The sequence below is a fragment of the Eublepharis macularius genome, chromosome 4 (genome assembly GCF_028583425.1).
Source record: "Eublepharis macularius isolate TG4126 chromosome 4, MPM_Emac_v1.0, whole genome shotgun sequence".
In the NCBI taxonomy this organism is placed as follows: Eukaryota; Metazoa; Chordata; class Lepidosauria; order Squamata; family Eublepharidae; genus Eublepharis; species Eublepharis macularius.
The window spans coordinates 73,633,832-73,661,545 of NC_072793.1; the positions used below are offsets into that span (position 1 = coordinate 73,633,832).

Genomic DNA, 27,714 nt, shown 5'->3' on the forward strand with positions numbered 1-27,714 from the left:
GCAGATAATATGTAAGGCAATATAGTGATGAAGTCTATGGTCCCTAACTTATTAGCGAAGCATCTGAGACCCCGTCCCTACAATACAGCCCTCCCATTTGAGTAAAAAGTTCAATTTTGCATCGTTTACAAAAAGCCAGGAGAGTGGGGGCTCTTCTGACTTCCTCAGGCATGTCATTCCACAGGATAGGGGCCACCACAGAGAAAGCTCATGTACAGGCTGCTGCTGACTTCACTCGTGTGCAGCCTGGCACCTGCAAGAGACCCTGTTCAGATGAGCGAAGCTGCTGTGAAGGAACATAGGGAGGGAGGCAGTCCCATAGGTATGCCAGACCAAAGCCATGAAGATCTTTGTATGTAATAACCCAATACCTTGAACTAAGCACGATAACTGATGTGCAACATGGATCCAAGTGGCCAGGTCAGTCGTGTCAAGATAAGAAGCCATCTTCTAGGCTAGAGTGAGACTGTAGTAAGCGTTTTTTGCAGCTGCCTTAACTTGTTTTTCTAGTAATAACGCTGGATCCTGTATAACCCCTAGGCTCTTAACTGAGTCTGCAAGGGTCAGACAAACTCCATCAAAAGTTGGAAGTACAATGTCCTTCAAGATCTCTGCCTTCCCAACAAGCATCACTTCAGTCTTGTCTGGGTTCAATTTCAATTTGTTGTTTTTCAACCATTTCACTACGCCTGTCAGGCAGCGATCTAAGATTTCTACTGCATCCTGTGAGGACCTGGATAGCGAGATATGAAGTTGGGCGTCATCTGCATATTGATGACATCCAACTCCATAGCTGAGAATTAGTTCTTCTAAAGGCTTTATGTAGAGGTTGAATAACGTGATAGATAAGATTGCACCCTGCGGAACCCCACAAGATAGTTTCCATTCTGGAGATAGGTGATCTCCAATGGCAATCCTTTGAGTCCACTCCAAGAGAAATGATTTAAACCAGTCCAGGACACACCCTTTGATGCCCACTTCTGTTTCTAAGTGCAACAGGATGGCATGGTCTACTTATCAAAAGCTACAGATAGATCCAATAGAAGCAATAAGGAGGCATGGCCTTTGTCTATATTCAGACGGAGATCATCCACTAATGCTACTAGTGCTGTCTCTGTCCCATGCCCTGGTCTGAAACCTGACTGGAAAGAGTCCAGAGCACTAGAGATCCAAAAAGGTCTGGGGTTGGTCAGCTACTGCTCTCTCAATCACTTTGCCCAGAAAGGGCAGATTAGAGACTGGGCGATAATTGGCCACATCATTTTTGTCTAGGGATGGTTTTTTAAGTAGCGGATGGACAACTGCCTGTTTGAGCTGCTGGGAAAAGCTGCCCTGAGTTAGCAATTGATTTACAATAGACCTCAGTGGTTCACTTATGTGGTCCTTACTTGATGTTAACAGCCAGGATGGGCAAGGATCGAGCACACACGCAGTGGCTTTCATAGACATCAAGATCCTGTTAAGATCTGTCATTGTGATTGGTTCAAGGCAGTCCAAATGTAAGCTGGATGGTGTATTAAGTATTTCTTCAATCTCGTTTGCATTGCAACTAGCAGCTAGATCAGAGCATATTCGTGCTATTTTATCAGCAAAAAACTTAGCAAAGGCCTCGGAGCTATCTGTTCTTGGGACTGTAAAGGTTCAGATTTAGGGGTTAGGAGGCGTCTGGATATCTTAAACAATTGAGATGGTCATGAACTAGGTGACACAATAGTTGCCGAAAAATAACATTTCTTTACCACTTTCATTTCTGCTTCATAGGTGGGTTCTGTAGCATGTTCTATCTGCTTCTGTGCGAGTTTTTCGCCAGCGCCTTTCTGAACGTCTTCCAACCCTCTTTAAGTCAGCCAGCTCCATGGTGAACCATGGGGCTGGTGTCCGTCCCAAACTAAGAGAGAGAAAAAAAATTTAAGTCCTCTCTCTAACCGGGGTGGGGAACGTAGCCACACAAGTATAGACTGCTATGTTCAGATCCCAGGTCTAGTCTCATGAAATTAACCAGTTTTGACTCTGAGAACAAGAAAAAAATGAATAAGGAACAAATGAGCCACTGCCAGCCCCCATAAAATGGGGATCCTGATAGCAGCTAGGGGTTTGGAAGAAGGTATAGCGTGGGACATATGTTGCTCAGTGTACCTCATAAGACTTTTATGTCTGTGCTTTCTTCCTGGACGCAAGGGAAGGAGGTTGTTTACTTATTATTTTGGTCAGTTAGACAACACAATGCAATCACAATCGTTAAGTAGTTCTTACATGGATTTTCACTCTGCCAGGTTGGCATTGTTTAGAATTGCAAGCCTACATCCTGCTAGTAGCCTTTGGAAACTGGGTGAGCATCCCTAGCACTTACTGAATTCAGAAGAATACATGCCACATCTTACAGAATCACTGTCTTGGATAATACAATATCGTTTGCATATCATTAACATGGAACTGCATCCTTTCCCAGTAGAATGCTGGTATTCAGACTGACCCAGGATTTCTTTCTTCCCCATTTCATTTTCTCTTTGCACAATAGGGGAACTATCAGTCTTATTTATCACTGGCTCACTATAGCTATTAATTACTCTTTGCCGTGTCAGCTAATGAGCAAACCCATGGTGGAATCATGTTTGACAGATTTTGGAAAGTTCTCTTCATAAAGTTGAGCTTGATGGTTTATTCACTGATGAATAATCATTTCAGCAAGCAATACTTCTTAAGGCTGGAAGGAGCTGGCAGTTTAAAAGCATAACTTTTCTATCTATCTGTCTTCTGTGAACTGAAAAGTAAACCCCTAACTGTCAGGCTTTGAAATGCAGCTGTTGTTTTTGACAGGCTTCCTTTTCAGAAAGGGTAACATTTATATTGCTGTTTGGAAGCATTGCACCGTCTAAACAAAGCCATATATTTTATTTGTTAAGTCAAGTGAAAAATGTGTCTGTCCTTCTTCAGTTAGCTGGCAGGAATTGAGCAAACATCAATTTTAGTTTTCTTTCTTCCTGAAAGCCAGTTCAGTGCTTGAAAGAGAAAAATCTTTGATTGGCATGCCTGGGAATGTAAATCCTTTATAAAACAATCATTGTGGTTTATTAAGTAGCTACAAAAAACCGTAATTGGTTTAGGCCAATAGCCCGTCAATCTCATTTTTCTTTCTCTAGCAGCAACTAGTTCTGCAGATTTAAAATAGCTTTGTAACAGTATGACCTATTGATATGTACCACAGGGTGACTCTTTTATTTTGCTTTTGGTAGTTCTGTCTCTGAAAAATAGTTGCACATGGGCAAAATCAGCAGCTGCCTATACAGGTGTAGTGGTCCCCCACCTTATGGTGCAGCCTACCAGAAGAGGTCAGGAAAGCTTCCACTGTCCTGGCTTTCCGCAAATGATGCAAAATTGCAATATTTAAGAGGGCTTTTTTACTCGGATAGGAGGGCTATACTATAAGAAAGTGGTCTCAGAGGAATGCATCAATAGAGGGATAGGGAGGGACCTCGGACTTTACTACTGTGTGCTATCTGTTGCTTTGGGTATGATCCCCCTGGATTGTTTAATGTATCAGTCTTAGAGTTGTTTATGCTCAGTCTTAGAATTGTTTATGCATTTCTTCAACCCTATATGGGATTTCTGCTGATTTTAAAATTTTGCAAATGTGCATTCATAGACCCTATTACATTGTTTATTGAAATGTCCTTGAAATTGACTGTACTAACTCACACTGTGTAATTCACCATGAGTCTCTGTGACAAAGGCAGATTATAAATAACGTAAATAAATTAGAGGTACTTCACTAGCAAAAAAAATATCTAACAGTGAGTAACTTAACCAACTGCTGCCTACCACCACCATAACATGAAAACAGAAAAAGACTACGTGGCAGGTTTGTATGCCTGTAATGCTGTTGATATACCTACCACTATGTATCCTATACACATTTTTTTCATATGCCCCTGTGGCACCATAATACATGGCCAGAGGCTCTTTCAGCAGAGGAAGGAATCATGGGAAGATGGATGCTAAACTTCTGCCTCACTCCAGTTGCATAAACGTAATATCTTGGAGTGGCCACATGTTTGAGCCTTTTGGCATGAGCTTAAGGGCAAGAACCTAAAGGCCCTTGGCTCTTAGCCCATGGTTCACAGCTTGTGCCCTTGATGGACCACCCTAGTGGATACCAGACGAGTCTAGGATATTTTCTGTACATTTTGTTTTTGTTTTCCAGTATATTTATTTGTTTATTTCAATTGTTTTGATATTTTTGGTAAGTCAATTTAGGGCCCCATTGAAGAGAAAGTAGATTAATAAATCCTCTAAATAAATACACTCCTAGCTGCACAAAAATTTACATTCAAAGTTTACTCTTTAAAAAAGCATATGCTTTGCAATAAAAGGGCATCTGCTTTGCATGAAAAAGCTCCCAAGTACAACCCTCAGCAACTCTAGTTAAATTGATCACTTAGTAGCCGATAGGAAAGATCTCTAACTGAGTTCCTGGAGAACTGCTATCAGTTAGCGTAGACAATACTGACCTTGACAGACCAGTGGTATGATTGGATATAAAGTAACTTCATGTGTGACTTCACTGAGACAACAGAACACTCAGAGCCAAGCTACAAGTGATGCTTGACACAGGTTGGACACTTGTCAGTTTCCCTCAAGTTTTGATGGGAAATGTAGGCAGCTTGGCAGAATGTTGTACAAGTGACAGTTGAAAAATCTATTGGACAGCAGTCGGAGAGCCAAGCTGCAAGACCAAGATGCCTACATTTCCCATCAAAACTTGAGGGAAGCTGACAAGTGTCCAACCTGTGTCAGGCATCACTTGTAGCTTGGCTCTCAGTCTCCTTATAAATACATTAAAAGCTTATAGTAGTTCCTCTGGTAATACAAAACTACAGTATTCTGAATACAGTACATATCATGATTTTTTCAAAACTTTTGCATTTGGACCTTTAATTCAACTCCTCTTTACATTATCATAAACTTATGCCTCAGGAGGTAACAACCAACACTTATTTTTCCTCCAAACAGAGCTTCAGGTGTCCTCTAATTTACCTCAAGAACACCTTCTCTTAGGGTTCCCAGGTGCCTGCCAGTGGTGGGCAAACTCCTGGGGATTTGCCCCCTCAACCACCGATCACCCACTGATCAATGGGAGGTAGCAAGCCCCCCAGAGGTTGCCCACCACCGGCAGGTACCCAGGGAACACGTGATGTGAGCATGCTCCCTGGGGGCACAGTTATGTCACTTCTGGAAGCGATGTCATTGCACTGACTGAGGGAGCATTCCAGCACTTGGTTTGGGGCCAATTTGGGCCCCAAATAGGCTGAATCAGTCCCATGCAGCACGCAGGAGCAGTCACGTGTCTGATGCAGTGACGTCACCTCCAGAAGTGATGTCACAGCCCCAGGGTATGTGCATGCAAAGCACGTGCATGAAGAGCAACCACATGCCCAACACGAGGTAAGCACCAGGGACCCTACCCTCCCAGCCGGAAGGGAGAGGGACCTGGGAACCCTAGTGATCTATATTGCTACCTCCCTGACTCCCTCAAAAGGTTTTCATTGCCAACAAAGTCTTTCATCTTTAGACTTCCCCAGTTTAACTGGTACTATAGGAAGAATTGTTATAGATGGTAGTATGAAAGAACAGTCAGGGTGTGAGACTGGCTGTGAGGTAAAAAGGGGATCTATTTTTCTTAACCAACAGTAGAATTGATTTATAAGAACATACGTGTGATGGTTACAGAGTTTTGATAAGCATATTCGTTTCAGAATAGTTCTTAAGCTTGGTGATTTCAAAAATAATTATAGCTTCTTGAAGGTATATTCCCATACAGAAAAAAAACTCATTTCATCCACACAGGCATCGATACACTCAGGTATTTCCACACAGCTTCCTGACCTAGATAGAATGATCTCTCTAATGAATGACTCAGAATGACCCAGGTGCACACACTCTTTGTCTGACTTAGCTGGAATAAAACCCCTTTCAGGTTTCCACACAGTTTGTCTGGTTTAGTCAGAATCCTGTCTTGGAGAGACACCCAAAGACAAACTAAAAACTTTTCCTTCAGCCCTCTGACTAAAAACTGCAGTTCACTCTGCCCTGTAGAGTACAACTACTGTCCAGTCAGAGAAGACTCCATTCGCCTATCCAGCCCCTTCCTTCTTTCCTCAGAGGCCCACAGTGACAAATACTTTAAAAACCCACATTAGCAACCAGAAATAAAATCCAAATTATATATGTTACATGCAAAACCTTACAGTATGTCTTTATAATAGCCATTTCACCCAAGAGAAATAAATCCCATGGATGATCTAATTTAAATTATTTTGTATTAATCTGACTACTTTCCCAAATAATACTCAAAATTATGTCCCAGAACTACAGTTACCAAATGCTTTCCTGTTCAACTACCTCTACATGAAATTCAATTTTGGCTAGACGTTTTGCAAGGGTGTGGTGGCTTTTCAGATTTTTGTATGATCGTGTTTAGAGGTACTTCATTGTGGTTGGTCTACATATAGTTGTCAGAGGGATCAAACCAAGTCCAGGCATCTGGACCTATTCCACATTTGACTGCATTCATATGTGAAATTTTGTAGAATACGCCATCTGCTTTGCTTGGTCCTTGATGCCTCAAACCTGTGTCCAATAAATGTTTAATCATACGCTAATGTTGCTCTAGATCTTTTGAATGGGATTAGTTAAGCAAGTGCTGTATATCATCAGACTTGGACGGTACTGTAAAGCTCTACTGAACCAAGCTTCTTATAAATTGTCAAGGCTGCTGCCAACAAATATGCCTGAAGGACACAACTTCAAGTTGCAGACAGTTCACAACCCTGCTAAGAACACTGACATTTTAGCCAATATGACATGAACCTCATTTGTCTGTAATCCAAGAATTCCAGTATTAAATAGTATACTGATACAGTATACTGAGTATACTGATGAACCAAATTAGCAGCCTACACCTCCTGCTAATTAAAAGAACGCTCTTCTGTTTTCTGTGAGCTACTAAGCATGCATAGGCTCTATGCATTAAGAAAGCCATACTAAGCAGGTCTAGTTCGAAGTAAGTCCCATTTTATTCATTGGGGCTTACTTCCAGGAAAGTGTTCTTATGATTGCAGCCATACTGTACCACTTGCCATTGTAAAACTTCCTCAAGGATCTGCAGTGTTTCTTCTTTGTATCTCTTGTAAGTTTTAAATTTTACCTGTGATTGTGTTACTAATTTAATGGGTAATTAATGAGATTTGCTTTTTAAAAAAATTGTATAGAGCAAACTGGGAAGAGAACAAAGGGGAAAAGAAGTGACCCAAAAAGAAAAGGAAGAGATGATAGGAAAAACAGTCCAGAGAAGAAAGAAAAAAGGAAATCAGGGAATGAGTTGGTGCTGCAACAGCTGGGTAAGTTTTGTATCAAAACTGAACCTTCAGATTCTGTGGAGCACTAAAAACACTACAAATGATCCCCTTTGTGAGTTGCAGAGTACAACATTCATAGCTAAAAACATTACAGTAAGAATAGTCGCATATCCCAATCCTACCTATACTTTATTCACATTATTTCAAGTTATTTTAAAAATCCTTCTGCACTATATTTGCAGCAGTCCTCACCTAACACCAGTAGGACACTTTCTGTCCTTGGTGTGAATGGGAGAGAGAATATGAATACTCTGCTTCACCAAGGGGAATAAGGAGGGAGGAGTGCATGTTTTAGGGTGAACAAAAGACCTTAAAAAGGCCTAATACATTTTTGTAATATAAAGGAAAGGGTTCAGGAGGAGGGAGGGATGCTAAAGACCGATGTGATCGGCATTCTGTAAGCAGAAACAGGAAACCCGCAAGCACTTGAGGGAGGCATATCCTTCTCCTTCACTGTTTCCTTTTTTTCTTCCCTGAAAGCCCCCATATTCTCTCCCCTTTTCCTGCCTCATTATCTCCTTCCCACCAACCAGCCAACCTATCTTTCTGTGTCCCCCATCTTCAATTTTCCCTCCTTCCCTCTCCCTGGTAGACTCTACCCAGAAAAACTATGGCCTAGTTGCACGGTACCAGTCACCAGGCCAGGCTCAGATGTACAGTGAGGAACTTGCAAGAGGCATCTCATTTTCTCCTGTATCACCATCCCCACATTATTTCCTCTTGCCCGCCTTCTGGCAACCTCCATGTCCTCACCCTTCCCTGGTTCCTTTTCTTCTTCCCACCCACCCACCCACCCACCTTTTATCTGCCCCTGTCTTCAGGGATATTTATTATTTATTTCATTTCTCCACAATGAGAACTCAAAGCAGTTAAAATCATGTTATCCTCAAAACAATCCTGTAAGCAGAGGTGGACTGGGAGAGAAAAACCCTGGAAATGCGCCCCTCACCCTGCTTACCCTGGGTGGGAAAGAGGGGGAGAGGAAGAGACAGTCTTTCACCTTCCTCCCAAAGAGGAGAGGGAGGTAGGGAGAAAGGAAGAGGCAGTTTGCCTAACCAGTTGGCTTGTTGCTGCTTTTCTTACCATGCTGGGCTTGGGTGCTGCCACATTTCTCGCCTCATGTGGGTCATGTGGGTCAAGCCAGACGCCACTGCCATCTCCCTCTCCTCACACAGGCCAAGCTGGGTGCCCCCTCACCTTGCACAGGGCTTGGGTGGGTAGAGTGCTGCCTCCTTTGCCACACGTTGCACATGGCTTAGGCAGCCTAGGTGATTTCTCCCCTGTTTCACCTTGTGCAGACCTGGTACTGCCTCCCCTGCCTTGCACGGGGCTTTCGTGAGCCAGGCACCACAACCGCCCTTTCCTTGCACAGGGCTTTGCAAACCAGACTCAACCCTTCTGTCACAGAGCTAGCTCAGCCCTGCTTGGGGGCACGGGCATTGGCCTGCTGGAAGGTGTCCTGATCCTCTTAATAGCCAATCTGCTCCTGCCTATAAAGTAAATTAAGCTGAGAATATCTAACTGTCTCATGGTCACCCAGTGAGTTTCCACACCAGAATGGCGATTCAGGCTCTTAGTTTGAAACTCTTATCACTGCTCCATACTGGCTATTGTGGCTGATTACTGTTGAACAGTGAGTCCTACAAGTCATGTGACAGCAAGTTGCTTGGTGGTTGCTGGCCCTAATAAGTCTTCACTCAAGGCCAAAATAGCCCTGCTCCCTCCCCCATCCTTTTACTGACAGAAACCAAGAAAGGAATGCTGACAAAACTGTTTTGGTTGCCAGGCAATGGCTACAGGGGGCATTTGTATCGTAAAGTGCTGCTTCTGTCATTCTTGGGAGGGTTTAACACAAAGACATCCCTCTGCAATGTATTATTTTTAAATTCAGATTTTTTTGCAAACCTTGGGCATTTTTCAGGTTTGTAGAAAAATCCGTCTTGTTTGTTTACCGCGACAATCTCCAAATTTTAGCCAGGCTGAGAATTAGATATATTGATCAATGATGGTTTTTAAATACCTTCCTTTAAGCTTTTAAGAACATAAGAAGAGCCCTGCTGGATCAAACCAGAGGTCCAGCATCCTATTTCACACAGTGGCCACCCAGTTACTATTGAGAACCATCAATAGGGCATAGAGGCCAAGGCCGTCCCTTGATGTTGCCTCCTGGCACTGGTATTCAGAGGTTTACTGCCTTTGTGGTGGTTCCCTTCAGTCACCATGTCCAGTAGCCACTGATAGACGTATCCTCCACAAATGAGAGCCAGTTTGGTGTACTGTAATCGGATAGCCGGGTTTGATTCCTCTCTCCTCTGCTTGAAGACAGCTGGGTGACCTTGGGTCAGTCATAGCTCTTCTAGAGCTCTCTCAGCCTCACCCACCTCACAAAGTGATTGTCATGAGGATAATAATAACACACTTTGTAAACCGCTTTGAGTGGGTGTTAAGTTGTCCTGAAGAGCAGTATATAAATCGAATGTTATTTATTATTATCTGTGTAATCCCCTTTTAAAGTTGTATATGCTTGTGGTACATCCTCTGGCAACGAATTCTACATTTTAATTGCTCGTGTAAAAAAGTATTTCCATTTGTCCATCTTGAATCTACTGCCCATAAACTTCATTGGATGTCCTCAAGTCCTAATGTTTTGAGAGAGGAAGAAAAAGTTATCTCTGTCCACTCTGTGTGTGCATGTAAAGTGCCACCAAATCACAGCTGAGTTTTCAAGGCAAGAGACTTCAGAGGTGATTTGCCATTGCCTGCCTGTGAATAGCAATACTGGACTTCCTTGGTGGTCTCCCTTCTGAGTTCTAATGAGTGCTGCTGACCCTGCTTAATTTCCGAGATCTGATGAGATGGGGCTAGCCCGAGCCATCCAGGTCAGGGTCCATCTCTCTACCCCATTTTATAAGCCTCTATCATGTTCCCCCTTAGTTGTCTCATTTCTAAACTAAAAAGTCCCAGACTCTTCAGCCTTTCTCTCATAGGAAAGATGCCCCAGCCACTTAAACATCTTGGTTGCCCAGTTCTGTACTTTTTTCACCTCTGCAATGTCCTTTTGGAGATACAGTGATCTGAACAGCCTGCTGTATTCCAGATAGGACCAAATCATATATAGGGGCATTATAATATTGACCATTTTATTTTCAATCCCTTTCCTAATCCTAGCATTGGGTTTGTTTTTGTTCACTGCTGTGGCACATGGGATTGACACTTTTATTGAGCTATTCACTACAACCCCACAGTCTCTTTCCCTCTCAGTCTCAGCAAGTTCAGACTCAGTTAGCATATACCTGAAGCTGAGATTTTGTTTTGTTCCATTGTGAATCACTTTATGCTTACTACAATGAAATTAGTTTGCCATATTGTTGCCCACTCACCCAATTTATAGAGATCCTCCTGGAGCTGTTCACAGTTGGCCTTGGTGTTCATCATCCTGAGTAATTTTATGTCATGTGCAAACTTGGCGACTACACTGTTCACCAAATCATTTATGAACAAATTAAACACCATTGGCCCCAATACTGATCGTTGCAGAACCTCACTGCTTACTTCCCTCCATTGCGGCAATTGCACATTTATTTCTCTTCTTTGCTTCCTGTCGTTTAACCAGTTTTTAATCCATAAGAGGACCTGTCTTCTCAGGGATCTGTATTGGAACCAATGCTTTTCAACTTCATAAATGACCTGAAGTTAGGGGTGAATAGTGAGGTGGCCAAGTTTGTGGATGGCACCAAAGTATTTAGAATGCTTAAAATGAAAACGGATTGTGCAGACCTCCAGAAAGGTCTCTACAAGCTGAAGGACTGGGCATTGAAATGATAAACGAGATTCAGTTATGAGCACAAGTGTAAAGTGTTGTGGCAAAAAAAATCCCAGCTTCACATATACACTGATGGGATCTAAGCTGGCTGCAACAGACCAAGAAAGGGATATTGTGGTGGTAGTGCATCATGAATGAGGCAGGCATTCTTTCAGACTTGGCAGTACCTTTCCTAACCTAGGGAATGTATTCTATCTGGGCTTCTGTTGATGTGACTTTAAATAGCTTCCAAGCATCCTGTAAGGCTTTTACCCTTTCAGCTTCCTTTTAACTATTCCACTGAGTTTTGTAAAGTTCCCTTTTTTGAAATTGGATGTTACTGTGTTGGTCTTTAGGGGCAACTTTCCACTGACAATAATACTGAACAAAATAGCACTGTGGTCACTATTCCCAGTTGGTGCAACAACATCTCACCAGGCCTTGAACTCTGCTGAGAACCAAGGCCCTGTGACCAACATTTCCAGTGCACAGGCATTTATGATGTCTAAGAGTCTCATTTCTACAACATGATTTGAGCACATGTTTATCCAGTCAATGTGAGGGTAGTTGAAATCACCCAGCACCACAACATTATCTGCTTTTGTTACCTCCTTTATTTCCTTCTCCATTTCATGATCAGCCTCAAGGGTTTGATCAGGTGGGTGATAGTACCCCCCCACACACACACACACACTTTTAAATAACCGTTAGGGTTTAGTATTTCCACCCATGTAACTTCTGTTGGGGAGTTCATTCCCCTAATATTTTCTAACATATTTTATTCTATGCCCTCTTTCATATAGAGTGCAACACCTCCACCAATACGGCCCTCCTTGTTCTGCCAGTAGAGATTATGCCCAGGAATGACAATGCCCCATTGATTTCCTCCATCCTACCATTTTTCTAAGACTCCTACTATATTTAAATTGTCATTTGGCGTCAAGCACTCCAGCTCCCCCACCTTGGCACAGAGGCTTCTAGCACTGGCATACAGACATTTGTAATGCATTTACCTCTCCAACAACCCTCTCCTCCCTTGGCCCCTTTGTCTCCCCACATGGCCCTCTTTTGCCATCCTGCCCTCATTTCCAAGTTCTGTTGTGCTGCTTTCAATATTACCTGAATGCTTACAGCTATTGTCCCTTTGGACTGAGTTGTTCCGGACCAGAGGCTCAGCAGCTCCTATCAGCTTTCCTACTGGAATTAGTTTAAAAGCCAACTTTAAGTGCCAGCAGGTGTGGTTCCCTTTTGATTCAAGTGAAGCCCATCTCTTTTGTACAGCTTTGGTGTGTCTCAGAAAATTCTCTACTGCCTAAAAAATCTAAACCCTTCTTCCCAATACCACTTTCTCATCCACATGTTGAGACCCCAGATCTGTGCCTGTCTAGCCAGCCCTGCATGTGGAACACGTAGCAATTCTGAGAATGTTGCCTTTGAGGACCTGGCCTTTAAGGTTCTTCTGTGTAGTAACCTGAATTTTTCCTCCAGGATCACACGACTACATTTCCCAATGTCATTGGTGCGAACCTGCACCACAACCACTGACTCCTCCCCAGCATTATCTATCAACCTATCTAGAAAGCATGTGATGTCCGCAACCTTCGCACCAGGCAGGCAAGTCACCATGCAAATGCCTGTCACAGACCCCGCTCTCTATGTTCCTAATAATCAAATCACCGACTACCTAAAGCCCACCTCTTCCCAACCCCTGAGGTTATCCTTAGTGCAAGAGGATATTGGTCCATTATCCGAGGAAGGCATCATGCCCCTCCTCTTCAACTTGACACCCTTCAACCTCAAGACTCTCAATCTCCACAACAGCAGACGAGCCATCAGCAGAGGAGGGGGACTGTTCTTGTAGATACTGGAAGGTTTTGTCTACAAAGCTCTCTCTTCCTCTGCTTCTCCAGGTCGGCAGCCCTGGCTTCAAAGGAACATACCTGCTCCCCAGGAGCTAAAAGCTCCATGTGTCAAGCACATGCCTACAATTTCTGCCCAGTGGGCAAATAGTCTTATGTGGCACTCCATGTAAAACACTGATAGCCCCTGTTCCCCTGCTGGTTTTCTACCTTCATAATGAAGTGGGTTGTTTAAAGGTGTTTTAGGGTTGAAATAGGGTACTTGCCTGAATCTGTGAGGATTTCTATAGCAGGAAGGATACTGTGATATACTACCCCCCCTTGCTGATGTGGAGCTTGTATGACCTTTTTCAGGAAAATCAGGCTACAGGAGTTCACTCCTGCTCCCCACAACCTCCTTTGCTGAACTCCAAGCTCAACTCCTCTATTAGAAGCCCTGTTTGAAGTACAGGATGCAAGTCCTGGGATACAACCCCCCACCCCCCCAGGAAACCTGTGCGCCGTTTACAGAATCAGGTCTCTAATTAATTCTGCTTTACAGCTCCACCCCCAGGAGTGAGACAGTATGAGGCAGCTGACTCACCTCACTCAGCAGAAGCCCCCTCCCAGCAGGACCATGTGCTACTAGAGCACTCCCTACAAGCTAGAAGGAGATTTTCAGACACACCCCAGAGAGCTCAGGAGCAACACAACCTCAAGGAAACAGATATCCACTTAGCGCCCCCCTTGCCTTTTGCACCAATTCCAGACTCAACTCCCCTGGAAAAGCCCTATTTAAAGCTCTGGGGGGAAGCCCCAGGAAACTTAGGTTAATGATTGTGACTGATTCTTGATTTTAGTTACGTTACAGTTCAGTGGTTGTGTTTGTTCTGAAATTTCTTTGATCTAAGAAAAAGATCACAGACATCCCCCAGCCCCACACACAGACTTGCCAGGTTGCCCACTCCCACCCTGTCCCCTGCCCCTCACCATGGAGCAGTAGGAGCAAAATGGTGATGGCAGGGAAATGGCATTGCATGACACTAAAAGCATTCCCCAAATTTCTGTGTTTTGTACCACAGAGTTTGGGGAGTTCTGTAGTGTCACTTAACATTTTCCACCCCACTCTCTGTACCCAGCCCCCTTACCTTCCAGCTGAGAACATTACCTCCACACAGCTCACAGACGGGATCCCCATAGAGTTAATTGAAACCCTTCTTCTGCGAATACTTGGTGGTGTATGTGCTCACCATAGCAAACTGGCCATGACCAAGAATGGAGGCTTTCTCTGGTGGTATACTCTTTTTGTGCATGCGAGGTAGGCGTTGAATTCTTCCATGTGTACAACTGTTGCACATCTAATAGTGAATGGCTCACATGCAATATTATTTAAAAATGAAGTTAATTTCATTATAAATGAAGCAAGGTAAGGTATTTCATTTTTTAAAATAAACATTTACCCTTACTAATGTTGGTCATTCTTTAAAAAAATAGAAGAATGTTCCTGTACTTTAGTAGTACAGTAGAAAATTGCTTACACTCAAAATAATTTATTTATTTTAATGTTAGGTCACAAATGATGCAGTCATTGTAATAGGTCGGAGGGAATTGTGTTGCTCACAACCACTGGTTCGTTTTGCAGGCACTGTTCAGTAGCACCCACGCAACGCAGTACATTTTGCAATTAAAAGAGCAATGGATATTGTAGTTAGGGGAAGAATTACTTTTTTCCAGCAATTTCCTTATATGAACACTAGGAAAATCAGTATCCCATAACTAAAGCACAGCTTTGAAGATAGAGGTCTGGGTACCCCACAATAAAAGAATAATAGCTGTGCATTTTAATGTGTGAAAAAGTTCCCCAGTTATGAATGAATAAACTGAAGAATTTAGTTACCAGTCCTGGCTAAGTAAATGATTAGTAGTGCTTGGTAAGACAGAATCCATCCTGCCAGTAAAGAACTGTGTTAGCAGTGCCTGTTTTAGTCAGCCAGCCAGTGTTATGGAGACCCTAAACATTTCTTTAGTTACCATTTGCTATTTATTTTATTATATGCTTTAAACATTTATATGTTGCCTCTTCAGAGACCAGCTCAAGGTGGCTTACAAATAAAACAGTTCAATAAAATACTAGGCATGAAAATAACAGCAAAACATCTGCTGTTAAGGGCCAAACTACACATCAGGGGTTTTAAAGAGCTGAACCCAGGTTTTCCAGACCCAGCTTAGGTTCCCTGCAGCCATACAGCAGCTGCAGGGGATGACTTTTAAAAAATAAGAGAGCCCAAATAGGCTCAGGACACTACCACGAGGGGGGGGCTCCTGTCTTCCCTCCTCTAGCCATTTTCTGGTGCTGAAACAGCATAGGTCGGGGGGGAGCATATTTCCCTGTTTTTGCTTCAGAGTGTGCACAGAGTACTCCATGCAGAGTAGTGAAAATGGGGAAATAACTGCCCCTAGAACTGTTTTGGCAGAGGAATACAGCTTAGGGGAAAGGCAGGAGCCCTTCCTTCCCCTGCAGCAGTATTCCAAGCCCATTTGGGCTCTCCTTTATTTTTTAAAAGCTATTCCCCAGAGCTGTTGTGTGGCTGTGTGGAACCTGGAAACAACATTCTAAAAACTCAACCTAACCCTGTTACTGGTTTTAATTAGTTCAGTCATGATGGACATTATTCTGAAGTATGCTATACCAGACTGATTGCTTGTGCTGGGGATAAAGAATTACTGGCATACTTGTGAAGCCATGCGACAAACTGAAGTGAGTTAGATCTTTGTCTGACTCCAAACCATAGATATTCATCTTACCATGTTAGAATTCCATGTTCAGCCATCTTGAAACGTTTGATGCAAATATTGGTCAATATTGTTCACGCTGAGACTTTTGGAGGCCTGCCATTCTTAACTGAAAGGTGTTCATTATTTCTTTCATCTATAATGTCTCGTATTGCATTAGTCTTTCCAAACTTCCTTGTCTGACTGATAAAGCCAGTTTGGTTTAGTGGTTAAGAGCAGCAGGACTCTAATCTGGAGAACCGAGTTTGGTTCTCCACTCCTCCTCTTGAAGCCATCTGGGTGACCTTGGGTCAGTTACAGCCTTTCAGAGCCTCATCCACCTCACAGGGTGACTGTTGTGAGGATAATAATGACATACTTTGTAAACTGCTCTGATTGTGGCATTAAGTTGTCCTCAAGGACGGTATATAAATCAAATGTTAAAATGTTAATTACCACAGATACTTTAACTGCCCTTTAAAATGGTACCTATATCTAAAGCAAGACTATGCTGAATGAGTCTAGCTTCAAAGACATTTAAACTTTGTCTCCCCATTATTCTTATAGGTTTGCCACCTTCCTTTCCAATTGATGGGACCTTCTTCAACAGCTGGCTGGCTCAGTCTGTACAGATTACCACAGAGAACATGGCAATGAGTGAGTGGTCCTTGAACAACGGCCATCACGAAAATACCACCCCTGGCCTCTCTGAGGAACTTTTACAAGATGAAGAAACCTTGTTAAGTTTTATGATGGATCATTCCTTGAAGTCCCCATTGAAGCAGAGTGACACAGCAAAGAAAGCAAAAAGCAAACTTCGTACACACACTAAGAAAAAAACTGCAAGAAATGGCTTGAATACTGTCTTCAAAAGTCACCAAGAGGAGGATTCAAATCAGTGGACTAATAATGTGAATTATTTGCCAGATGACACCATAAAATCTTTATCCCATGACTTAAGAAACAACAAGGCAGAGAAAGGTATGGACAGACTTCAGCCAGAGCGCAAAGTGATGTGTGAAGCAAAAAAGACAGCTAAGAAAGGTTCTCATCCTGTACCTCCTCTTCCAAAAACAAATGATTCTCAAGCTTCCCAAGGTCTGATAAGTAACTTAAGCAATGATGAACCAGTGAAATGTCTCCCATCTGATCCCAACTCCCTGGTTAAAGTGCCTGACTCAGTAGGTAGTCCGAAAACAGTAGTGAGGTTCAAATTACCAAAAGAGGGCAGAGGGAATCGGAGATCTCAGAATGAGAAGAATGATATGGTTAATGGACCTTTGGGAAGTGAAAGATCAAAGGTTATCTTACACTCTTTTGACAATGAGACTGATGGCTACTTTTCAGATGCAGAAATGAGTGACTCCGACACAGAATCCAGTAGCGGCAGAGGGCACTGTAGCCAGTTAGATTCAGGAAATGAGGATAATTTCAGAATGAGTATTTTGGCATCCTAATAGATCAGATAGACCAATTGTGACAGTTCATTGAGGCCTAGATCCAGTTACAACTGCCATGTCCCCTTTCTTCCTGGTATCACAACAGAGGGTTTTATTTTTTGTTTTAATTTGTATATATAGTTTTGAAATTAGCACTGTTGTTTTTCCTCTTCCCTATACATCTGAGAAACAGCTGAAAGCTTCACTGACTTAGAGTATATACTGTAACAGTAGCTAGCCTTTCTTAGTCAAGACTTGCATATCCTGGTTAAATGAAATGCAAGCATGTGCATTAGTAGGAAATTGTGCTTACTGGTAGTAAACAGGACATCCTAGAATTTCATGAGGAGGTATGAGATTGCCAGTATCTGTTGTTCATGGAGGGACGACGGTTTTATGGGCATTATTTAAACCAAGCAAGTAGATTTCATGGTCTGCCTGGTGTTATTGCCTCTGTTTGGCAGGTTGTAGAATGGGAGGACTACTACGGTAGCCAACTTATATTCATGGAACTTAATAGAAAGGTAAATATATATGTTTGTGTCTGTGTGTATGCGCGCGTGTGCAGAATTTGTCAGCGTGCATGTCTGTGTGTGTACAACTATGAAGTAAAATAAGCGATTATTTTTTTAAAGAAGCACAACAAGCTTATTTGAAGAAAGCACTTAATGGGTGGAGGAATACAACATTGTATTTATGGTCTAGTAAATCTTTGATTTTTCTTTCTCACCTCTCCAGTTCAATCAGAGTCCGTCCAAGGGGCCAAGAACCAAGATTTAGCCCAGTCACTCCAGCTATCCTCTGGGCACCACTATAAACACTCATCCAAGGCTCTCAGTAGTTAGAGATGAAATACATATCTCTGTTAAAGCTGCTCTGCTCTTTTATCAGTATCCCTCCTGAGTAACTTTTGGTATTATTTATTGGTATGACCTAACCTTTGGTAGTCTGAAGAAATTCCCATAATTTACTCAGGTTGAATGCAGTAGCCTTTTACCAAAACACTTGGCCAAAATGGAGATCAGAAGGGGAAGAGATAATTTCATTAATCAGAGAAGGAAAATTATTCAAATGTGTGTGGGGGGGGGGGGAATTGTTGTTTTTAAAATCAACCAGCTTTTATTCCCAACCTCAGAAAAGAGCTCGAGTCGACACTTTTCAGCAAAAATAGCCAGATTTTCACTTGACTGTGCAGGGAGATGAACATGTAAACTTCCTCTGTACAGAAGTGGACTTTTGACTGCAGAGTCTGGATACAACATTTGGAGGCAATTGAACCACTTTGCCTTTGCCATTTTGTTTCCTTGTCTAAACACTGTAACTAACTGGATGGGCTTTCTCCTCTTCCCATCCTTTCTTGTCAAAACAGAACTAGTAGCAAGCCATCAACTCATCAAAGGAGGGTAATTCACAGAAGGTAACATTCTAAACATTACAATATTGTTGTACATACATTGTTTCTAAGAAGCCTTAAAGTGTCATTCAAAAACCCACATTACCTACGAGTCACTCAAATTTCTATGTTTGCACTTAATTACACGATTATTTCAGTTTTGGCTTCAAAGGTCACAGCTAAGATTTGCTATATGCTTTATCGAAGTGACCCCAGTGTGAGCTCAGGGAACAAAAACGAAAAGTGAAGTTCACAAAAACTTTTTGTTGGCGGTGTGTAACTTTTTAAAAAAATTACTGGGACACTTCTGCTTGTTGACCCATCATTTTCAAACTGGGGGAGACGAAGACCTTGCAGTTGTTCAGATGAATCAGTGAAATTACTTTATGGATGCCAAAGAATATTTTGACAATAAAATAGCACAGCCAGAAACCAGAAACTTTTCATTTGGAAAAGAAAATGAATGGAAGCTGTTTAGCTACAAAAGGACTAGAAACACGTTCATGACACAGCTGAGGCGTTAGATTGCAAGCTTGCCGAAGATTATGCTTTTCTCATTTGGACCATATCCCAGCACTTTGATTTCTGATGCTCTTTGCTCATTCCAATCTGAGCAATGTTGGGTTTTTGTTTTCTGATGCCAGAAATTGGCTGTTCTTAGCGGGTTTTTTTTTCTTTTGAGTCAGTCATTTTACAAGCCTTCCAAAGTCCTTACCACTCCAATTAAGCAACAACTTGGAGAATCTTTATTCTGAAAAGAAACCAAAACCAGGAGTTAAACACATGTCAGTGTTTTACTGATCTGAGATGTTTTATTTGCTAAATGATTTTTCAAAAGCAATCTGACTTGAAATGGAACAATTCAAAAAATAGACTAATCCGTATGGGTTGGCAAGCAAATCTTGTTCCTTCATCAAGGCTTGGTATGTTCTGATAATGTTAAATACAGTAAATAGGACTTAGTTTTATCTTATCAAGCTTGCTAGGCTTTAGCTACAATATCCTCGTTATGTCATACAAATAATCAATATGCTGCCTTTTAATGGATCTTGCTTCCGTGTGCTTCAGTTCAACTATAGCTAAAGAAAAAACAAAAAACCCAGAAATCTCACTGTACACAGCTTCATTCATGAGCTACTGCATTACTTGCCTGCTTAGCCAGTACAGGACAGCAAAAGGGACAAACTTTAAAGAACAACCAAACTAAATCAACACCTTTAAAAAAATTAGGTCATATATAGCACTGTGAGATACTCTGTTGTTATTATGAATAAGAAGTAATTGTGAACCAAAAACAAATACGTGAAAGAAGCATTGCATGCTGATCTTGGCGTTTCAGGAAACTCATTGGATACTCTGCAGAAAGTTTTATAGAAAGCTCTTTACTAACTGTGAACTTACAACCCAAAGTACTCCCCAGAATTGATAAGGAGCAGACCCTGCTCACTTGAACTGTCATGATTTTGCAAACTGAGAATGTAAAAAGGGGCTTCATTGGGTGAAGAATGAAAACATGGAAGAGAAATATTCACTGGAATAACTAGGGGAGAAGAATCCAACGTTGTTCCTGACTAGAATGTTTAATTGGTTGTGTTAGAAAATATATTTACTGCATTCCTTGTAGATAACTATGCAGAAAGATGAATACTACTTTTTTACCAAGTGGCTTTGGTTAAAAAAATTGGTATTTTTGCAGAATTGCTGAGTAATCTGTTGATTTAGACTCTTTAGTGTGTTTGGATTGGTAATAATGTTCTTAAAATTGACAGAGTTCTACAGATACGATAAAGGCCCATGAGTGCCTTGGGACCAGTTATAGTCTCTGGAGCTGTACAGGAGCCCATGAAAGGGAATGTTTGATAACAATGAAAATCCAGCTCTGACTCTGCCCTCAACCGTTTCCAACACTGAATCTTTCATATTATGTCCTCTGCGACCCAAGAGGGTTATTCTTGCTCAGTCGGTATCCACCTGCATATCAATCCATCCTTTCAATAAACACTCCATTCCTCCTTTGCTGTTTAGCTTCCACTTTTTTTCCTTCAGAACGAACAAAAAAGATTTGCATAAAAGGAGAAGTTGAACATGGAAAATATTTTTGATGCACTATAGATGTATTTTGAGATGAACAGAGAAAAGAGCATAAATGGTCTATTTTATTAAACAAATGTCTTTTAAGGTGATACGTGAACTTCAAGCATTGACATTTGCACTGTAAAAGGGGGTTCCCATTTGTTTTGGAAAAGCAGCATCATGCTTATTATGAACATAATAATAATAGTAATAATACTCAGCAGGAATCGGACTTTGATTTTAAAATCTCGGTATTGAATGGAATTTCCAAGAAACTGTTCAGATTTTTTCAAACTTGCAGTTCCTTCCTAAACTGAGTGAGTTACACCCTTCTAAGTCCTTTGTATCAATATGCTTAGAAGGAGATAACTCTGCTTTGAATGACACTGTGATGAGTTTCCCTTCCTAGGTTTTCTGGAACATCATTATTATTGAAAAATAAGTATCTGGCAATGCTTTTCCTCAAAGCACAATTTGAGAATTAGCCATTTCTTTATAAGGAAAAGAGGGAAAGATCCGATCACTCCTGTTTGTCTTTTTTCCTGAATCCTTTTAAATTAGGATTTTGTAGCCTGTCACACAAAAGGACTTCATTTTTTTGTTATTCAATAGGTGTGTTAATTTGGTTGTTCTTTAAGGAAACACTTAAATACTTTGCTCCATTCCACACAGACACATAACAGACCCACTCCATATCAATTACAGGAAACGATATGAATGTCACAGGAGGCAAAGCCCTTCTGTTTTCTTTGTTTCAAAGAAAGTGATGTGCCATTTGTTAATATAAAAGAGAAATATTGAAAAATATATTGAAAAGAGCAATTTTAAATTATTTTTGGCTTATGTTGCAATATTTATTTTCTTGTATTAGAAATTCCTTTGTAGAGAAAAAATGTATTTTTCATTAATGCAGAAACCTATTTCTCCTTTTTGTACATTTTCCATGTTAGTTAATCCTTAAAGCAATATAATATATCAAAGTTGTTCTGTGTGAAAGCTGTATTATGCATGCTGTTTGTGTTGCCTTGGAATAGGTATGTCTGCCATAATTTTCATCATGTTTTGATTCAGTGTATGCTTTAATACACATTGGGACCATGGCCCATTTGCTTATGGGGAAAAAAACCTTTGCAGTTCTTCAATGTGTTGGCAAATGCAGTCAATAAAGCTGTGTTTTCTGTGTACTTGTGCCTGAATATTGAGTTCTCTATAGGACTAATTCACCTCCGTAACAAAAGGAGTCATCTTCCAGAAACCCATAAGTTCTTCATGACAATAAGCATTAGATTTGTTAGTATCTATGCAATGGCAATTAGTTTCCAACAAAAATTGGGCTGTAATTATATTTTAAGGCTCTAACAGCAAGCCTGTGATTGTGCTGCAAATCTACAGAAGAGTAGAAATGCCAAACAATATGGCACTGTCTGTAGAAGAGGGCTTGGATTGTGGAAGGGAAAGTAGAGGGACCCTTAATGAAATCCACACAGTCCACCTTTGATTCCCTTCAATTTTATTCCCTCCTGGTTCTGGTAAGGCGTTCTCTAAGCTCTGTTCCTACAGGGTGGTATACAAATTATTATTATAGAATCTATTCAATTGGGGAAAGATTAGGGAGGCATTTACTTGCATTGGTACCGTCTTCATCTTTATTGTCACTAGGTAAGTGAAAGGTGGCAAGCAGAAAGAGAAATAACCCTTCCAATGTTGAGCTCACCCAACAGAGATTTCCTTAGGGAGATGGTGTCAACTGAGACAGAGTAGATGACACAGGACAGCCATAATGCCCTGAGGATTATTCTTTCAAAGTTCCCTTGGCTGCTGAAATCTACATCATCTTGTGTCCAAACCAACAAAAAAATATTTACACAGCTCTCATATGTTCAGGGCTGAAATTGATCCTCTTGCCATTCCACTGTCCTTAATACCAGAAAAGAGTTTTCTGGAATTTCTTCATTACATTTCCCACTCCCCAAGCACCTAAAACAGTCACCCAAGCAATTCTCATGGGACAGAGGACTTTTGGTGCTCAAGAATTCACAAGACAGGACAGATGGAACAACAGGAGAGAGAAAAGGACAAGGGTCTTAATTTTCTGCTTGTACAAAAGAAACAATCGTGGTCCTTTATAACAGCTCAATGTATTTTTCTAAAATATATTTCTAATATATTTTCTAAAATATAATGGCAGCTTCCCGTAAATAGGAAACACAAGCTTATTGGCTACACACAGATACTTATGGGTGTGTTGTACATATAAAGGCAACTGATCTTAAGCTTATTTAAACAACTAATTCTCTGATTTCAACAAATTCAAATGAATATGTATAACCTCATAACTTGAGTGTTCTCCAGCCCTATCCCAACATGAGTTAACATGAACTGAAATGAATAGCCTTAATCTAACATGGCTGAATTCTGTTAAGAACAGTTTAATTCTGCATTGGATAGTGGCCAACATCACTATAACCAAGTGAGTAATCAACATGAAATTTGATATGTCTTCCCACTGCCTTTGAACTTTCTGAGTACTTTGTGGGTTCATTTTTAAAATGTTTTGAACACAATGATCTCCACAATTACAGCTCAAAATTTGGCATATAGATCAAGTCTTGGGACAGAATAGTTCCCAAATGATAAAATCTGTCATGATTCTAGTAATTACACTTACTTTACTATTGAAACAACAGGTAGATGTTGAATTGCTGTGAAATCAGAGTGTTGGAAAGAGACAATACAACTGGTTCAACAAGGCATTGGTATAATATAATAAAGGCAAATACTAAGAAATGGAATGGCATAAAAGTCAGTAATGAGGTACAAGACAAACATCACAGGAGTGAATGGGACTTGATAGAAGTGTTTTGTGCCAATATTCTAACAATTTCAGCTCCAGCTAGGTGAACATCGAGAAGATTCTTGACCCATATTTAGAATTGCATTACTAGCAGGCAGCTAAGATACCCCAGCATTTCAAGAAGCCAATCAGTCATTGTATGGCTTCCATACACATGTGGATAATGGCTGCACCTGTAAACCACACCAAATTAAAATATATTTCATTGGTAATTTCATTGATAATGTAGAACAAATTTGATAATGTAGCCCAGATCCTATATAAGGGCTTATTTCCTAAACACATTATTTAGGACGAGAAAATATATTTACCGCTTGCTCTAATTTGCCAAATATTTTGTAAACAAAATTGTCTTGACAGGCATATTAGTAATAGACTTTATCTTTGGACTGTGGGCTTTTGCCATGTTAGTATATTTTTTTCTAATTAGTGATGGTGGTGAATTTTAAAACGGGGGGTAGGCTGGAAATTAACTCCTTCAGTTCGAGTTTCCTGTGGCCATAATGAGCCAAGCCAAAGTGGTTTGAAGACACATGTCCTGCCCTGTAAATGCTTCAGAATACAAATGTGTATTTTATTTGTTTAGGACATTTTATCCTTCTTCCAAGAAGTTCAGGACAGCATACCACGGTGTCTCCCCTTTCCCGCTCCATTATACCCTCATAATAATCCTATGAAGTAATTTGAGAAAGAGTGAGTTCTGATCAGCCATTCTTATTTCCAAACTAAAACCAACAAAGCAAAACAAAAAAAGGAAACTTTCTGTGTGCATGCTTGTGTGGTGTTTCCCCCCCAAAATTCAAAATTAGCTTCACATTTCTCACTTGGGATTTCTTAGCAAAAAAACAACAAAAAACTCTTCAAATTCATCTCACCACTGCCACCAAATTGTTACGGTTAAGAAAGGGGGAGGGGAGCGACTTGGCCCAGCACGCTTCTGCTGCGCTAATATAACCATCCCCTGCTACCACAATTTAGAGGTGGGCATGAACTGAAATATGAACTGAAGTTTGTCATGAACCGGGGCAGTTCATAGTTCGCAAACTGGTGGTTCATGGAAGCCCATTTTTCACAAATTTCCATGAACTGGTCTACCACTCGTGGCAGGAGATGGTGAGCTGTCAGTTTCACCTGGCGACGGGGCATTTGAAAGCACCCCTTCTCCTTCCGCTCACTCACTGCAAGTGGCAAGAAAAGTTTCCCACCATCTGGAGCAACGGGAAGATGAATGACGAACCATGAACCAGTTAGTGAACTGAGGCAAGTTCATGGAAGTTCACAGTTCATGAAAAGCGACGAACCACGAATTGCGGTTCATTGCATTTTCCTGGTTCGTGCCCATCTCTACCACAATTGTTGGAGGATGAAGTTGCAGAATGGTTATATTAGCGCAGTGGAAGCCTGCTGGGCCCATAACCAGTAGCTGGAGGATAAAGTGCAGAGTGGTTATATTGGTGCAGGAGAATCAAAAGACAGAATCCTGTGGTTTTAGCTCTCGAAAATACTATAACTACATATCAGGGAAAAGGGTACATTGGTTAGAAAATACAGAATAGCTATCTACATCTTGATGGTTAACTAGAACAGGATAAACTAAACTGCAAACTGAACTAAGACATGAAGACTGAAGACTTGAAGTAAGACTGAACAAAGAGCAGTAAAAACTTAGTATATGTTGCTAGTTAATTGCCCTCCAATAAACTGGTTACCCAATGGTGAATCCTAGATCTCTTCATTAAGCATAATACTTCCCCCTTCTCTGGTAGAACTTTCACTCAAGACCTAAGTGGTCCTATGCTAACTAGCTATCTGACTAAACAAACAGAACAACAATTTAACTCATAACTGAACATAGAACACTAGCTAAAATCCCAACACTTTCCTTGCTGGGAACTCCCTTAGGCCAAGGTTTCTCTAGAAAGTACCTGGTAATCGGTGGCCACCACTCAGCAATCTCCTGAGAACATCTAGACTGACCCTGAGAAGGTGCCCTTCCAGCTCAGTCCTAGCAAAATAACAAAGCAACAGGGTGGAAACCCTTGAAAATACCTTATAGCAAACTTGGTAGTACTCGGGCTGTCTGGCACAGGGAAGTGATTCAAAAAAATATCACAGAGAAATGTATTGTACTAAGGAAGTCAAAAATGTCTTTATAGAAAGAAGGCTTATTATAGAAAAAAGGGGAAATGGTGGGTGGATTAAAAAGGGATAGGGAAGAGGACAAAATGCAAAACACAGGGAAGAGCATACCACCATACAGCACACAGTCTCTCAAATAAAAATAATGTTGATCTAACTCAGTTAAGTACACTTTACCTAGGTTGTAGCAGGCTCCTCAGTGTATGTACAGAGTTCTTTTCAGGACCAAGATAGTGGAGGAGTGCTTAACCTCTGGCCCACTGGTCTTGGAATCTACAGATGTTCCACAGTTGAGACCAGAGGAATGTCCAAAGCTCCCAGGTATTTATGGTCAATGAAGTCTGATCTAAGTGTTGAATCTTTGTAGCAGAGTAAATAATACACAACAGAAATAAACAGCGCAGACACTTTTATGTTTAGCTTCCATAAAAGAGTGTTTACTGCATATAAAGGGTAAAAGGTTACATAGATAGTAAAATAACAAATAGCCTATCTAAACTCCATCTTGTTCCTTTGTTCTTTCCACTTTCACTACTTCTACATCTTTGTAGTTCTAACTGCAACTGGACACTATAACTGACCCCTGTGTAAGTATAGGAATTCTAATTGCCCCCCCCCAATAAAACTGACCACCCAATGGTAAATCTTAGGGTCAGCTCATGTTACCAGAACTGCTTTTTATAATGGGGAAATTAGCTTAGCAGTCTGTAACTAAAAATAGCGCGGATCTAACCTGTGTTTACGGAGGTCCCGATTCCAGACACTCTAATGACAAAGAGGCAGACTACAAATAGGTTCCAAACACGTGTATTTACTAATAGTGTGGCGTAAGCCTGAACTTGCACATACACACAAGAAAACATACAAGGACTAAGAAATACAGAGCAAGAAATACAGAGACTGTTGCATTAGCAGGTTCCCAACGATGGTAAGGGAAATACTCACTTATCCTGAAGCGGAGCAGAGACACACAGCGGGGTGGTCCAATGCCAGCAATGGACCCACGGACAGACAGCAAGGGGTTCTGGATAGGAATGGCCGAAGCACCAAGTGGTCTGAGAGACTAACTTAAATACCCCACAACATACCCTGGTGCTGGTGCTGTACTTGGTGGTTCTCACAGATTAAAACAAAGACTCTAATGGGTTACTGAATGGCTTGGATGGGCCACTTTGGTAATCTGATTGTGATAAGTGACACCTCAGGAAGAGGGGACAAAGGAGGGAGGGGGAAATCCGAGTGGGCTGAATGGATGTTCCAGCGGACAGGGCTTGTCCTGATGTCATCAGCTCTGGAATGCGGAGGTTTCTTTGAGATGCATTCTCTAAGTGCTTGGGATGGTCGGCACTTAGTTCCTTCTCCGGGGCGGCTCCTAAGATATGCAGAGCGGGGCGAGGTACTCTCGCTGCGGACGTGGTGTGCCCGCTTCGCCGAAATGGCTTCTCAAAGCAGTCTTCTTCCCTGGGTCTTCTGGCTGCCTAAGAACGTGGTTGCTGGCTGGGCATAGCGGAGGCTGGTTTGCAGGCTGCCCGGTAGCGAGGGCAAGCTCGGGGACCGGCCCGCGGGAGGCTCCAGGCGGGAACTGACCAGGGAGTGCCTAGCCAGGCTCACTGGAGGTTTCCCTGGCAGGCGCCCGGCTGCTAGCAGCGGCTTGGGCCCAGATGAGGCAGGCTTCCATGGAGGCAGGGGGAACAGCACGTAAAACACAGTCCATAGCAGGGAACAGGCACGGTCCGTGGCAGATGGCAATGCACGCACAGGGCACACTTGTAATAAAGTCCAAACACACACTGGGAAGTCCAGATATAGGTCTGGGCAGGGCTGCCCAGGAAGAGAGTCCTTTGTGCAGTTAACCAAACATGGAGTCAGGGAACTACACAGTCTATTGCAGCAGCAAGGTAATTAACAAGCAGGCAGGAAACTGACACGTGTACCAGAACACACACGTGCAGGGCAATCTTTGTGTAGCAGTAAAACAGCAATGCAGGA

At 41.7% G+C, this 27,714-nt stretch overlaps 1 protein-coding gene across 4 annotated transcripts in view; it reads left to right on the top strand.

Moving 5' to 3' along the window:
- Positions 1-21,916, top strand: part of JADE2 (jade family PHD finger 2) — a 245,191-nt gene extending 223,275 nt beyond the window's left edge. For 3 of the 4 annotated variants that reach the window (XM_054976016.1, XM_054976017.1, XM_054976015.1), the window contains exons 11-12: positions 7,269-7,397; positions 16,395-21,916. In XM_054976016.1, the coding sequence (XP_054831991.1) occupies positions 7,269-7,397; positions 16,395-17,284 (1,019 nt within the window). In that variant the 3' untranslated portion in view covers positions 17,285-21,916. The remainder of the gene's footprint in view (positions 1-7,268; positions 7,398-16,394) is intronic. The other variant, XM_054976019.1, reaches the window with a different exon arrangement.
- The last annotated feature ends 5,798 nt before the right edge of the window (positions 21,917-27,714 follow it).